The sequence below is a fragment of the Patella vulgata genome, chromosome 7 (assembly GCF_932274485.2).
Source record: "Patella vulgata chromosome 7, xgPatVulg1.2, whole genome shotgun sequence".
Taxonomy (NCBI): Eukaryota; Metazoa; Mollusca; class Gastropoda; family Patellidae; genus Patella; species Patella vulgata.
This window is the reverse complement of record NC_065885.2, coordinates 64,838,925-64,856,043: the sequence shown is the minus strand read 5'-3', so window position 1 is coordinate 64,856,043 and position 17,119 is coordinate 64,838,925. Positions and strand designations below refer to the sequence as shown.

At 38.6% G+C, this 17,119-nt stretch overlaps 1 protein-coding gene and 1 long non-coding RNA gene across 2 annotated transcripts; one reads left to right on the top strand and one right to left on the bottom strand.

The window, feature by feature from the left end:
* Positions 1-232: 232 nt before the first annotated feature.
* On the top strand, positions 233-3,833 carry LOC126827280 (uncharacterized). The gene has a single exon (XM_050556563.2). The coding sequence runs from the start codon at positions 1,526-1,528 to the stop codon at positions 1,997-1,999; it is 474 nt and encodes a 157-aa protein (XP_050412520.1). The 5' UTR covers positions 233-1,525; the 3' UTR covers positions 2,000-3,833.
* Positions 3,834-6,783: 2,950 nt separating this feature from the next.
* Positions 6,784-16,636, bottom strand: LOC126827286 (uncharacterized). Its single transcript, XR_007682638.1, has 2 exons — positions 16,346-16,636; positions 6,784-10,020 (listed from the first exon to the last, which is right to left on the bottom strand). It is a non-coding gene; the product is annotated as an uncharacterized LOC126827286 (long non-coding RNA).
* Positions 16,637-17,119: the final 483 nt, after the last annotated feature.

The following is a 17,119-nucleotide window of genomic DNA, read 5'->3' as shown; positions in this document are numbered from 1 at the left end:
TCATTTCGGGACTAACATGGTTCAATTTCATTTCAATACTTCGCTTGCGCCTAGGGGTCTTTAGCAGTGGGAGGAAACCGGAGGGCCCAGAGAAAACCCACGAGGTTGGACAGGGGACCCTACTCCTTGTCACGTACAACCGGGGATTCGAAACCACGCCAGTTGACTCAATGACAGACTTTATGATACAGCGCGCACGTGCTAACCATTCAACCATCCAACCCCCCTAAAAGAAAAGTAAAATTAGTGTTTTATTAGATTTCGGGCACTGTATTTTGCCAACTAAATGAAATTGTTTTCACTGCCTGAAAAGTCAGATTGCCCGATAATTAGGCCCCCCCCCCCACACACACACACATTCCCTTGTTCGTTTGCTTATGTTTCCAGGATTTTTGACATTTACGTTCGATTTTGTGTACAGTTCGGAGGACTAGATCGACGCTAGTCCGCCTCAGTCTGAGTTTTTGTCATGTTACATAACGTCCACTCGACACAAACTAGGTCATTTGAACACATGGTTCAATTTTATTTCAATAATTCGCATGCGTGTAAGGGTCTTTAGCAGTGGGAGGACCCGGAGAAAACCCACGAGGTTGGACAGGCGACCCTACTCCTTGTCACGTATAACCGGGGAATCGAAACCACGCCAGTTGACTCAATGACAGACCTTATGATACAGCCTACACGCTGGGAAACCTGAACAAACGAATTAAATTCAATTATTACGTGTACCTATTGGCGTGCACGTAAAAGAACCCTAGACAGTTAAAATCCAAAATATGAGTACAAAATTTCCCTCATAGCACACTGTATGGCGTATGCGTGACTTCATTAGCCAAATCGGTGCAGAACAGTAGGACGTTAAACCCTAATTAATTTCATGACTAACTATTAATTTCTGATCATATGATAACACGATACGATTTGCATAATTAAACAGATTAACAGATTAAATAGTTAAGTGGCTTAATCGTAGTGATTATAAATAAGATCGTCTTATATACATGTATATATATGTTGATTTAGACCCAAGCCATTGTTAAAACCTACTGATCTATAGAGAAGGCTGAGCTGAAGTAGCTTAAAGGGATATTATACGTGGAATTTGTAATAATGTGGGTTATATTGTAAGGTGTAAACAATACCTAGTTACGTGGTATATCTCTATAGGTATATATATAGCACACACGCGTAATAGCAGGTGCCCGTTATATTTATATATATATAGCAATGTGTCTGTATGTAATGATAGTATAGATGTAGTTTGCTTGTCTTATAACAGTGTATACAAGAAAACTACAGCTGCATATAAACACGAGTTATACTCGCCTGCTAAAACTATTAGAACACTTCAAGGACGAAGTTGCTGTTTTGAGACGAAGTGGTTTGGAAATTTGAGACGAGGTTGCTTACATCAAAACTTAAGCTGGCTGCGTGGAATGAAATTCGAACTATTCCCCACCTCACCGAACCCCAGAATCAATCAACTGTGAACAGACGGCGTATTATTAACGGATCTATCAAAATGTCGACGATATCGGAGTTTACGATTTCAGCACAAGAAGCCAATGTTATGGTGAAAACCCAGGCTAAGTTGGACGACGGTAGAAAGTGTTTCTTATTACAAATAAGTTTCAAGAACGTCTACAGTGAAACGGAAGTACCAAACTCGTGTTATAGAATATTACCGCGGTTATTAAACGGTGTTCCCCTGGGCGCAGGTTTGATGAGTAGAACTCAGTTAGAAGTTATACGATGGAAATTTTTAGAAAGTTCAAAACACAGTCATACATTTTTATCTTTACCGATCGAAAGAGACGAAGCGGAGGAGACGAAGCGCGGAGTACGAGATCGTTTGATACAGCAATCACAGCGAATATTCGGTGATATAACGGTAAAAGTTAGTTTAGTTTTATCAGAATGTGTTCAATATGACGATGATATAATTATTAACGATATAGCTGTACCTAATGAAGACGGATATCATTTTAGAGACTGAATTACTATTAGTGAATTTATTTATGGACTATATTTGTGAATTTATTATGGACAATATTTGTGAATTTGTTTATAGACAATATTTGTCTTATATTCCCCTACTGATATAGGACTATTTATTTATTGATAATATAGGCCTATCTGTTTATAATATAGGCCCATTTATTGATAATATAGGCCTATCTGTTTATAATATAGGCCCATTTATTGATAATGTAGACCTATTTGTTGATAATATAGTTCTATTTGTTGATAATATAGGCCTATTTGTTTATAATACAGGCCTATTTGTTGATATTTATCAATAATATTTCCCCCGATACACGAACATTTTACGTTTAGAGTGTTAAATGTTTTTGGCGTTGTTTTAGAGTGTCGACTCTTTATAGCGCAGTTTTTGGCGTTGTTTTAGAGTGTCGACTCTTTATAGCGTTGAATGTTTTTAGCGTTCTTTAGAGTGTTGACTATTTTAACGTTGTTTATTTACGCTGTGTGATATACCTGTAGAGTGTTGACTTTTTTTACCGTTGTTTATTTGCGCTGTGTGATATACCTGTAGAGTGTTGACTATTATACATGTACCCGTATTATTTTCCATATTACATGTATGGTTTGTTTTAACTTAAACAGGCATACTATAAACGTTATCGTGATATTCCCCCGCAACCCCTACCCGGCGGGTCGGCCCATGTTACAGTGGGGCTGACACAAATTAAAATCGGTGTTTGATTTTTGCAAGTGTGATAGCTGGACTAATTTCATGTAAGCGTGTAAACATACACAAGCGACAGATAATTTGAGATGGGGAAAGCGGGCGTTAAACCCGTCCTACACAAGTTTGAGATGAGGAAAGCGGACATTAAACCCGACATACACAAGTTCGAGATACAAGATACTGTAGAAACAGAGACTCGATTCACGTTGGTATTCGTTATAGAATATCTCTGATTTAATTCAGTGTATTTTGTATCTAAAATACTAATCTATCCCGCCATCTCTCTCTCTCTGGGGGGTTGGATGGCTGAATGGTTAGCGTGCGCGCGCTGTATCATAAAGTCTGTCATTGAGTCGACTGGCGTGGTTTCGAATCCCCGGTTGTACGTGACAAGGAGTAGGGTCGCCTGTCCAACCTCGTGGGTTTTCCCCGGGTCCTCCGGTTTCCTCCCACCACTAAAGACCCCTATGCGCAAGCGAATTATTGAAATAAAATTAAACCATATGTTAGTCCCGAAATGACCTAGTTTGTGTCGAGTGGACGTTAAACCCCATTTCTCTCTCTCTCTCTCTCCCTCTCTCCTACTAATATATCCCACCCATCTGACTATGCCCCAACCCTTCTATATCTCATTCTGTATATAGGGATTTGTAGTGAGTCATTCATCTAATTCTACCCTTTCCTGTCCGGCTCTTCGTACCTAATTTCATTTTATTTCATCCTAACAATCACGTTCCTCAACCTTCCATATCTATCCGAGTATCGTTCTATATCCCACCTGATATCGTTCTGTGTATAGATCTCACGCCATAGCGTTCTGTATCCCACTCTATAGCGTTCTATATCCCACCCAATGGGCCCATAGCAATCTATACCCCATCTCATTGGGATCCATGTTCCATGACGTTCCACTTCATCCATATCATTCCACCACGTGCCATGGTGGTCCACTGCACCCATGTCGTTCCACAACGTTCCATGCCGCCCCACCCCATCCACCACGTTTCACCATGTTATATATTCCATCACGTATATGTACCGTCCATGTTGGATTATTTCAATTTGAACTGTTTGTACTCAGGGTTTTTTTTACTCGTATGATAAAATAATATAGTTTTTATCGTTGTTGTTGTTATTTTATCGTTACAACGATCGTGATGTTTGGTTGTTTTATAAGGCAACACAAATGTGTATTGTAGCTATGGTTGTAACTATGTTTGTTACTATGGATGTATATATGGTTTCAGTCTATAACACTGTTTTAAAATTGTATGCATAATTTCAGTATTCGTAGGATGAGGAAATATGTGTAGGGGCGGGGCCGACAGTATGTAGAGTTGGGGTGGAGGGGGGAGCGTCTAACCGTGTATACATTAGTGTTCACGTCAAATAATCCACTGAGCACCATAATTTAGAATTCGGGGAAGGTTATAGACGGAATCTCCGCTTTCCCGGTGAAATTCTTATTCCCTTGCCCGGTTGTGAGTGACAAGGAGTAGGTCGCATGCTCAACCTCGTGGGTTTTCTCCGGGTCCTACGGTTTCCTCTCATTGCTAAAGACCCCTACGCGCAAGCGAATTATTGAAATAAAATTGAACAATATGTTAGTCCTGAAATGAACTAGTTTGTGTCGAGTGGACGTTAACTCTCTCTCTCTCTCTCTCTCTCAAATTGAACCATATGTTAGTCCCGAAATGACCTAGTTTGTGTCGAGTGGACTGTAAAACCCCCCTCTCTCTCTCTCTCTCCCCCTCTCTCTCTAAGCATAGTCCCGAATATGACCTATTGTGTGTTGTATGGGTACTAATATAACTCTGACTATACAGGTCCGTGATAATAACTGTATGTAGATCTAGTTATAATGATAATATAATAGCCAGCATCTATGTAGTCTATCTATATACCATTAATATGGTTACGTGTTCTGGTTAAAAGCCAAGAATATACTTGCTATTACTTCAAGGTCTCACAGCGGTTATATTATACCTGTGGCTATCAATAGGTAGTAGCCAAGGTTGCCCAGTCAACAGGCTATTATGTCGGCTCACACACCGAGTGCTTTTTTAAGTATTTTTTGTAAGTATTGATGCAAATGAAATGAAATGGGGTTTAATGTCCTACTGTTCTGCTGCGACTGGGCTAATGAAGACAGGCATATGATGCACAGTGTGCTATGAGGGACATTTTGCCAGGGCAGCAGCACTATGGCATACTCTTATATCGAATTCCAACTTCCAAGGGATCTTTTACGTGTATGTCAATGTATACACGGGACCTCAGTTTTTCGTCCCATCCGCACATCTCATCAAGCCCTTCACGTAATACCCCGCATATTTTAGCACTAATTTTGATTGGGTATAAGCCCAGCTTGTGATCCTATCAGATTCCTTCGTTAAAAATATCGTTACGATTATCAAGTCTCGCGCTTCTAGCTAAAATGTCTACATGTGACAATCGATCAATGCCAAGGTTGCTGGAAATCATGGTTGATCAACAAAGGCTGTAAACTTGTCTATTTCTTTTTCTATGGAGGCCGCCATATTTGTTTACAGTGTGTTATGTGCCACGACTTCTGATTGGACAATGCTAATTAGTCAGTGTAAACACAACTAGCGCACAAATTCGGGAATTGTTGAGTACTGAAGCAACGGCTAGATATTGTAAAACTCGCGGTCGTTGCTTCAGGAACATGGCGTGAGGCATAACTATGATATATATTGAAAATTATGTGATTTTGGTACCATTTGAAAGAGGGGGTGGGGTTGGGGGTGTCTGGGGATGGGGGTGGGGGTAGATTATCTAGGTAAAAAATCACACTTGAAACATAAAGCACAGAGCGTTCACATCGTATAATTTAAAATTGTCGGACCCCAGTGCTTCAGCTTCCTTAAGTAAATGTCCTGGGCGACCCTGGATGACCGAATGATTAACCCGTGCGCGTTGCATCATAAGGTCTGTCATTGGGTCAAATCACGTGGTTTCGAATCTCCACTGGTATGCAAGGTGAAAGATCGCCTGAACAATCTCGTGGGTTTTCTCCGGGTCCCCAGGTTCGCCCCCAAGGCTAAAGACTCGTGCCCGTAAGAGACTTATTGAAATAAAATTGAACCATATATTAGTCCCAGAATGACTGAGTTTGTGTCGAGTTGTGTTGTAGGACAGGGGTAAAACAAGGAAAAGTATCTAGTTGTTCGGTGGGACAAAAACATCACTTGACAGCAATTTAAAGATTCCCTGACAGTTGAAAATGGTAATAAGAGCTGGCCGTAGTGGCACCGTGTGGGCACTATTATTTGCCTTATAGCAAAGTAGGACGTTAAACCCAATTTCTATCACTAGGAAGTTAGGTTTAGCAACAAATCGTGGTCATCTCGGGAAGAACATAAAGCAGTCGGAACAGTCAAGCGTCCAATGTTCTGGTCATGTACAACTTGGTGTCTGACCCACGGCTAACTTTCACGACAGGCCTTATATGAACCACAGTCTAACGTGTAATAACAGATGACAGTCCTTATATGAACCACATTCTAACGTGTAACAGATGACAGACCGTATATGAACCACAGTCTAACGTTTTATAACAGATGACAGGCCGTATATGAACCACAGTCTAACGTGTTATAACAGATGACAGTCCGTATATGAACCACAGTCTAACGTGTAATAACAGATGACTGTCCTTATATGGACCACAGACTAACGTGTTATAACAGATGACAGGCCGTATATGAACCACAGTCTAACGTGTAATAACAGATGACTGTCCTTATATGAACCTCAGTCTAACGTGTAATAACTGATGACTGTCCTTATATGGACCACAGTCTAACGTGTAATAACAGATGACTGTCCTTATATGAACCTCAGTCTAACGTGTAATAACAGATGACTGTCCTTATATGGACCACAGTCTAACGTGTAATAACAGATGACAGGCCGTATATGAACCACAGTCTAACGTGTAATAACAGATGACTGTCCTTATATGGACCACAGTCTAACGTGTAATAACAGATGGCAGATCGTATATGAACCACAGTCTAACGTGTAATAACAGAAAGAAATACAAATTAGCTCATGGATTATTTTATCAACAAAGTGAATTAAAAGATAACATTTAATCTACATTTCATAAAAAGATAAAATTATTAAAAAAAACTGAGCAGAAATATTGCTGATCCCACTAATACCGCTTTCTTGTACATTATAACGTGACTTTCTTGTACACGTGGTTTAAGTAATTCAGATTACTAAGACAGCTTTCTTGTACATTTGAAATTGAAATTCGTAAATTTACGTTAAATCGTTCTATCCCGCCACGTTAACACATTTTATCGTGCCACGTTCCGTTACGTTAACTCATTCTATCACGTCACATTCTGTTACGTTAACTCGTCCTATCACATCACGCTCTGTTGCGTCAACTCATCCTATCACGTCACGTTCTATTACGTTAACTCGTTCTGTCACGTCACGTTCCTTTCGTTAACTCGTTCTATCACGTCACGTTCCTTTACGTTAACTCGTTCTGTTATGTCATGTCCCGTTACGTGAACTCATTCTGTCACGTCATTTCCTCCGATCTCATTTTATCCCCGTACCTTGTCCCATATCAGCATTTCAAGTTAATATATAGTAAATTATTTTATCATAAAACTTAACTAATTATAAAGATAAACAATTTAAATATTGGTCAGTTAACAACATCAAAAATATATTAAATATTGGTCAGTTAACAACATCAATAGTATATACATGTAAATATTAAATAGTTTACAGAGAAAAAAAACATAGTTAAATTGCTCTCTAATTGCGTCTAAAATATTGCATAGAATATAAACTGGTAAATCATAATCTGATTAAAATACACATCTATATTTCGTTTCGTTTTTTTTTATACTTTCGATAGCCTACACTACATGAAGATCTGACCGGTTGTAGCAATAGTTCTCGTCAAAGGTCATACGAGCGGCTTTTGACCCTATGACGTCAGACATTTGATTAACCAATCAGCATTGATGTTACTAGTGGATTACCCACAGTTCCGTGCAAAGCTCGCCGTAACAGACCGTTTCATTGGCTATTCCTTCACATCATTCAGAACACGTCAATGATAACAACTCTTCTAGGTCCTAGTGTAGTAAAGATAAGTAAAACGAAATTTTGAACTATAAAAACGAAACGAAATAGGATCTGTGTTTTAACCAGATTGGGTAAATCATTAACAATTGTATGATAGCCTGTGTCTCTAGTGTACACTAATAGACTCTGGGTGTTGGGCTAAATATATTTGTTAAGGACAGCTCAATTTTTGTCAAGGTCGCTGAGATTGTTGGCAAGATTGTAGGTTAGGGCTAGGTCCAGGATTAGCGCTAGCCGTGTTTACATCTCCTGACGTATGACGAAAAATTGAGCTGGCCTTATCATTTAGCACTAAACTCGTGGGTGTTGGTTGGGGTGTTTTTTAATAGTCCTCTAATAAAACCAAGCTATAACAGCAAGGCCACTCAGCCGTCACATGGTCGGAGGTATGATTTTGCACAACTATGCCCACAAAGACAAACCAGGGTATTCTCCTTAACCAGAGGTGACAGGTTTCCGAGAATGGCATAATATGATTACCTTTATTCTAACCAAAGCAGCGCAAAAATCATCCTAGCCTAGATATTGAGGTTCAATTTGCGAAGGAACATAGTTGTTGCTATGTACGCCAATTATGATTAAAGGGAGATAATTCATAATATTATTATAACGACACAAATTTTAAAGATTTTTGAACAATGGTTTTAACAAATAATCCTGCATCATTCTTTGAATGGCTTTTAGGGGGTACTCGATTTAACATTCCGGAATTAAATTCTCTCAATTCCAAAAATAGTGTCAGTCGAATGAAAAGAAGAATTTCGGAGTACAACTCATGTGCCGACTGCATAAAAAATATCTCAACCAATCATGGCAGTTGAAACATATTTGTTACTTAAAAAACGTCACGATTCTACTCGGGATTTGACAGAACTGTGACAGGACTGAATTTCGTATCACTTGACTTCAATTCTGTCAATTCGGGACGTTCCGGACTGACAATCCAGCACCCCCATAGTAATTGGAACATAATGAAATAAAATACCACATCATTACAAAAAGGTGTCAGAGAGTCCTGGGCTTGTCATGTGGTCGACGTGGATGCTCGATTGTCAGGCAGGAATTGACCGAATTGCAAACGTGTGACGCGGAATTCAGTCATGTCACAGTTCTGTCAGCCACGACAACGGAGGTAGTGCGAGTAGAATCGTGACGTATTTAAGCACACCGAATATGTTTCAGCTGTCATGGTTGGTTGATATATTTTCTTACGCAGTCAGCGCATGCGTTCTAGCTCCAAATTCCCATTTTTCACTCGATTGTCACTATTTTTGGGTTTGACAGAATTCGATTCCGGAACGTGCAATCGAGCATTCCCTAAGATAATTATTAGTATAATGGAGAAGGATTGAGATTCGCTGTGTAATAAATATTGCTAATGATCTAATGTCAATTATATTATAAGAATTATTAATATATAAAATATAAAAAAATCAAGGCTTTAATTAGCCCCGTTGTCTTTCAGATATTGAGCAGCTTGTTTCTGGCCCTTTTCATTCGCCAATGCATATGGCGTCTTGTTGGTAGATTTAGCGGGAAGATTAACATCTGCGCCAGCTTGGACCAGGGCTTTTACACAAGCCAGGACCGAAGCATCATCTGGTTGAATTGCGCCTTCAAAGCATCGATGTAGAGCCGTTCCACCATCTTTAGATGACGTCACATTAATGGTTTCTTTAATTCTGTTGTTGCTCAATAGAAGATTCAGGATTTCAACATGGCGTCTGCTACAGGCTGTCATTAGCAACGTTTCCTCGGGATTCAAGTTGATGTTTAAATATGGTAGTGAAAACAAGAATTTAATAACTGCTGTTTTGTTCTTGCTAGTGGCTTCCTGCAATGCACTCCAGCCCCTTTCCTCATATTCAAGGGACAGTCGTTGTTCGTTTAAAAACTGGACGCCTTCTGCATAATCTCCAGCAATGGCAGCATTTAACATCTCGATGTTGGCATCCCGATCAAATTCCCTGCCCATTATAAAAATTTCACCATGAAAAACCAACTTAAGTAGAGGAAGATTTTTACGGTTCAAAGCTTCAAAGCAAAGGGCCTTTCTCTGGTTAAGATATTCATTCCTGTTTGGCTTATCTTTGAATTGTTGGTCAAGATCCCCGAGAATTTCTTCCACCTTCAGTAGGTTGTTCGCAGTCACAGCAGCTCGTAAACTGCAAAATAAATTATATCACAACACAAATTATATAGCTCGTTATTAGAACCTTCATCTCAAACATTCCCCCTTGTCAGTGATGCGGGAGCCACGGTGGCTGGGTGGTTAAGACGCTGGCTCCCTAGCCTTGAGGTCGGGTGTTCGATCCCTGCATTGGCCGAGAAAGTTCATCATGATTTTCCGACGTGGTTTCCCCTTGTCAGTGGTGCAGAATGGAGGGCTTGACAAGGACAGCTGTCTAGTCGTTCGGATGGGACGAAAAACCGAGGTCCCGTGTACACATTGGCGTGCACGTAAAAGATCCCTTGGCAGTTGGAATTCGATATAAGAGTAGGCCGTAGTGCCGCTGTCCGGGCAAACTTTCCCTCATAGCACACTGTATGGCGTATGCCCGTCTTCATTAGCCCAGTTTAGGAGCAGAACAGTAGGACGTTAAACACCATTTCATTTCATTTCATCTCAAACAACCGTGACAAAGAGAGAGCGGGGGGGGGGGGGGGTAACGTGCACTCGACACAAATTAGGTCATTTCGGGAATATCATATGGTTCAATTTGATTTCAATAATTCGCTTGCGCGTAGGGGTCTTTAGCAGTGGGAGGCAACCGGAGGACCCGGAAAAAACCCACGAGGCGACGCAAATCCTTGTCACGCACAGGCGGGGAATCACAACCACGCCACTGCACGATCAAGAAGTTATTACTTATGCAATAGGCTATATTTACACAACATTCCTTTTCGCTAGCCTGTTGGTTTAAGAATGATTCATCGGAAGCTAGAAATCTCAAAACGAGGATATCAACATAATGATGAGACGGATATAATATATATATATAATTATATTATAAAGATGCATTATGTAGATATAATATATATATATAATTATATTATAAAGATGCATTATGTAAGATTTAGATAAAGAGCTGATCATTCTTACTATAATAGCTCTAAAATAGATAATGTAAAATGAAAATATTGAAAATTTCATTTTAATTACTTTATTCTGAGCCAAGTTATCACTGTTTGTAGCTTTGACAAGATGTGTGCACTTTGGTAACCAGACTTAGCCTCACTTTCCCATTTTTTAAATTACATTTTTGAATGGCGAACCGTTCTAATCTAGTTAAAATCTCGAGTATCCGATGCCATCGAGAGTTGATTATGGTCTGGATAAGTTAATTAATGTCTTATTAATAATTTAGATAATATTTCAGGCCTAAAGAAAGACCTGTAATAGGCAGATTTAGCTCTTGAATAATGTATGTTAGGTCATAGTTAAAGCTACTCTCAGGTGTTAGATATTAGGAATAAAGTTGTTTTATGAAAGAAAACTGGGGTTTTTTTTAGTACTTTCTGCATTACTAACCTTCTTCAGGCAAACGTATATTAGAATCATTATAGTTAAATGTCTGTATTATCTACCCTACTGTACATATAGGCCTACGGGCCTTAAATATCTTAAATATCTTATTATAAATATATATATGATAAATATAGATGATTACACTGTAACCCGGGTACCATTAAATCTTGTGTATTTAGCACTAATTTCTTTCTCATTCATTTTTAAATAAATGTGAAAGTACTTGGTGATAAATTCTTTTACATTCATTTTTAAATAAATGTGAAAGAAATTAGTGATAAATATTAAAATATCAAATCTTTGTTTAAAAATTCATAAAAATCGTTTAAATCAGCAAAAATCATCTGATTTGTTCTTGTGTCCAGCTTAAAACTGAGCATTCGATTTTGATAATGAGTGTCCAATTTACAAGTATTTAATTTCTCGATCACCGTTTAAAAATAAACAACCCAACTGATTATTGATGTATAATGATAAATGTTTAAACAGTGGTCAGGAAATTAAATACTTGTAAATTCGACACTCATTATCAGCATTAATCAGTCAGCTTTAAACTAGACGCCCTTAATGGACGCCTTGACCCCTCTGTGTGTTTCTCTCGCACTCTTAGCATAAGAATATCTATATATTATATATATTTACTACATAGCAACTAAGGGGGGGGGCGAATGGTTAGCACGCGGGCGCTGTATCATCAGGCCTGTCATTGAGTCATGTCTAATTAATAATTTAGATAACATTTCAAGCCTAAAGAAACACCTGCAATAAACAGATTTAGCTCTTGCATAATGTATGTTTAAAAAGTAATTAAGATCTTTCAATCAGTTTTTTCATTGTTTTTGTTGATGACGTGTATAAAATCGCAGAAAAGCTCTAAATCACGTGCATGGCGGTTGTTTGTGATTTATTATTGTTTATATTTTGAATTACCTATATATGGGGGGATCACGTGACTAAGTGGGTACGACGCTGGCTCGCTAGCCTGGAGGTCTGGTGTTCGATCCCTGCATTGGCCGAGAAAGTTCATTCAGTGATGCAGGACGGAGGGCCTGACAAGGACAGCTGTCTAGTCGTTCGGATGGGACGGAAAACCGAGGTTCAGTGTACATATTGGTGTGCACGTAAAAGATCCCTTGGCAGTTGGAATTCGATATAAGAGTAGGCCGTTGCGCCGCTGCCCGTCAAAATTTCCCTCATAGCACACTGTATGGCGTATGCCCGTCTTCATTAGCCCAGTTTAGGAGCAGAACAGTAGGACGTTAAACACCATTTCATTTCATTTCATCTCAAACAACCGTGACAAAGAGAGAGCGGGGGGGGGGGGGGGGGGGTAACGTGCACTCGACACAAATTAGGTCATTTCGGGAATATCATATGGTTCAATTTGATTTCAATAATTCGCTTGCGCGTAGGGGTCTTTAGCAGTGGGAGGCAACCGGAGGACCCGGAAAAAACCCACGAGGCGACGCAAATCCTTGTCACGCACAGGCGGGGAATCACAACCACGCCACTGCACGATCAAGAAGTTATTACTTATGCAATAGGCTATATTTACACAACATTCCTTTTCGCTAGCCTGTTGGTTTAAGAATGATTCATCGGAAGCTAGAAATCTCAAAACGAGGATATCAACATAATGATGAGACGGATATAATATATATATATAATTATATTATAAAGATGCATTATGTAGATATAATATATATATATAATTATATTATAAAGATGCATTATGTAAGATTTAGATAAAGAGCTGATCATTCTTACTATAATAGCTCTAAAATAGATAATGTAAAATGAAAATATTGAAAATTTCATTTTAATTACTTTATTCTGAGCCAAGTTATCACTGTTTGTAGCTTTGACAAGATGTGTGCACTTTGGTAACCAGACTTAGCCTCACTTTCCCATTTTTTAAATTACATTTTTGAATGGCGAACCGTTCTAATCTAGTTAAAATCTCGAGTATCCGATGCCATCGAGAGTTGATTATGGTCTGGATAAGTTAATTAATGTCTTATTAATAATTTAGATAATATTTCAGGCCTAAAGAAAGACCTGTAATAGGCAGATTTAGCTCTTGAATAATGTATGTTAGGTCATAGTTAAAGCTACTCTCAGGTGTTAGATATTAGGAATAAAGTTGTTTTATGAAAGAAAACTGGGTTTTTTTTTAGTACTTTCTGCATTACTAACCTTCTTCAGGCAAACGTATATTAGAATCATTATAGTTAAATGTCTGTATTATCTACCCTACTGTACATATAGGCCTACGGGCCTTAAATATCTTAAATATCTTATTATAAATATATATATGATAAATATAGATGATTACACTGTAACCCGGGTACCATTAAATCTTGTGTATTTAGCACTAATTTCTTTCTCATTCATTTTTAAATAAATGTGAAAGTACTTGGTGATAAATTCTTTTACATTCATTTTTAAATAAATGTGAAAGAAATTAGTGATAAATATTAAAATATCAAATCTTTGTTTAAAAATTCATAAAAATCGTTTAAATCAGCAAAAATCATCTGATTTGTTCTTGTGTCCAGCTTAAAACTGAGCATTCGATTTTGATAATGAGTGTCCAATTTACAAGTATTTAATTTCTCGATCACCGTTTAAAAATAAACAACCCAACTGATTATTGATGTATAATGATAAATGTTTAAACAGTGGTCAGGAAATTAAATACTTGTAAATTCGACACTCATTATCAGCATTAATCAGTCAGCTTTAAACTAGACGCCCTTAATGGACGCCTTGACCCCTCTGTGTGTTTCTCTCGCACTCTTAGCATAAGAATATCTATATATTATATATATTTACTACATAGCAACTAAGGGGGGGGGGGGCGAATGGTTAGCACGCGGGCGCTGTATCATCAGGCCTGTCATTGAGTCATGTCTAATTAATAATTTAGATAACATTTCAAGCCTAAAGAAACACCTGCAATAAACAGATTTAGCTCTTGCATAATGTATGTTTAAAAAGTAATTAAGATCTTTCAATCAGTTTTTTCATTGTTTTTGTTGATGACGTGTATAAAATCGCAGAAAAGCTCTAAATCACGTGCATGGCGGTTGTTTGTGATTTATTATTGTTTATATTTTGAATTACCTATATATGGGGGGATCACGTGACTAAGTGGGTAAGACGCTGGCTCGCTAGCCTGGAGGTCTGGTGTTCGATCCCTGCATTGGCCGAGAAAGTTCATTCAGTGATGCAGGACGGAGGGCCTGACAAGGACAGCTGTCTAGTCGTTCGGATGGGACGGAAAACCGAGGTTCAGTGTACATATTGGTGTGCACGTAAAAGATCCCTTGGCAGTTGGAATTCGATATAAGAGTAGGCCGTTGCGCCGCTGCCCGTCAAAATTTCCCTCATAGCACACTGTATGGCGTATGCCCGTCTTCATTAGCCCAGTTTAGGAGCAGAACAGTAGGACGTTAAACCCCATTTCATTTCATTTCAACTATATATATGGGGTCACCAAAAGTGCTTAGGGCCTCTGTGGGTCTTAATTCCACTCTGGTCAGACACAAAAAACGTATTAACCCATACTGTTCACAATTAGGCCTATTAGTAGGATTTCTGTATCGTAAACCTACACACCCGCCCATTTTCACATCTGCTTTCATTTAAAGATACATTAGGTAAGATTAGATAAAGAGTTGGCAGTTCTCACTATAATAGTTAAAAACTAGATAATGTAAATGGAATATGCTGAAAATTTCAGTCAAATTGCTTCCTTCTGAGCCGAGAAGACTTTTATATAAAAATCACCGTAGCCTCGATTGCCATTGTTACTGCTAACAAAGTTTCGATTATTCATGTTTGCCTTTAATCATCAATGGACGTTGAACAGCAGATCGGATTCAAATCTAATGAAAATCGGACACATGCGATGGCATCTAGAGTTGATTATGGTCTTCTCATGTTAATAAAAGTCTAATTAATAGTTTATATAACATGTCAGGCCTAAAGAAAGACCCGTACTAGGCAGATTTAGCTCTTGCATAGTGTATGTTTAAAAAGTCGTCGTGTTTTATTCATGGTATTCCGTGTTCCGTTTGATTCATTTCAAGCTATGCACATGTTTCAGTAAACAAGTCACTGACATCATCCTTATACAACTAATTTTACACTAGATTTCGTTTACAAAATGGGGTCACGGTGGCTAAGTGGGTAGGACGCTGGCTCGCTAGCCTGGAGGTCGGGTGTTCGATCCCTGCATTGGTCGAGAAAGTTCATCCAGATTTTCCGGCGTGGTTCCCCCTTGTCAGTGGTGCAGAAAGGAGGGTCTGGCAAGGACAGCTGTCTAAGTCATTCGGATGATACGAAAAACCGAGGTCCCGTGTACACAGTGGCGTGTACGTAAAAAGATCCCTTGACAGTTGGAATTCGATATAAAACTAGGCCGTAGTGCCGTACGCCGAGCAAAATTTCCCTCATAGCACACGTTGACTCAATGACAGACCTTATGATACAGCGCGAACACGCTAACCACCCGGCGCCCCCCACCCCCCTCTCCCGCTATATAATTCCAACCGAGATAGATGTTTGGGAAAGAGTCGGTCTTAATCTGCCTCGTGCACAGCAGTCATCACAACAGATAACGAAACTAGCGATATATACCACCTCGCGGTATACTTTACACAGTTACCAGTGTGTGCTATATACCGTTAAATAGTTTATTTTATACGACTATCAATGTTTGCTATATATACGGTAAACAGTATACTGTTAGTGTTAGCCCTACATAGCCTAAGAAAACATGTATGTAATTATGTATTTAATGTGAGCTCTGTAACATGCGTGTTTACACAAACAAGTCTACCACCATTACAACTAATCAGCTTATAATATCATAATGATATCAATAGCTTTTGTAGTATGTCCTTATTCGAATAATATCATATACCATTAAACAACGCCCTGTGCATCATACTCACCTGTCAAACTCCGCCATCTTGATATTAACTTATACGTCAGTTATCGTTGGGTTCAGAGGTCATCGGATGGGCGTGTCGGGTTACTTCAACCTCAACTTTTTAAAAATCCAGTTTTCACGTACAGCAGGAGAATAAGAGATTGATGGAAAATCTATCAATATATATACATACACACGTTACCTAGACAACGATATGTTACTAAATATAAACCGTAATTAAAGACAGGTGCCTACCGTGTTCTAATTATCAATATTAATTAGATATCGATAATAACTCTATCGTCCTAATGATCATCCCAGAGGAGCTGAATCTACTTAGTGTAAAAATAAAATATCCACTCACTGATCTGTTGTTTTATTTCTTCAAATTTTTGATGGAGATTTTCACTGTTTGATGTATGCCCATCATCATTATCTCGGTTGGAGCAGAAACGTAGAACTTTAAACCCCATTTCATTGTATAAGGTGGCTATAAACCCCATTTCATTGTATAAGGTGGCTTTAAAGCTTCGTGAATGTGGCAAAACTTAATATCATCATTTTATGTTATTGGGGGATGGGGAAGAATAATTGAGCCATATTTTGTGGACAACGTAAGACACTTCTTACGTCTGATAACCAATCTGATTAAAATACACATCTATATTTCATTTTGTTTTTTTTATACTTTAGATGACCTATACTACATGAAGATCTGATCAATTGTACTGGGAGGTCGCGTCATGGCCATACGTCGCGGCTTTTGACCCTATGACGTCAGAAATTCGATTAATCA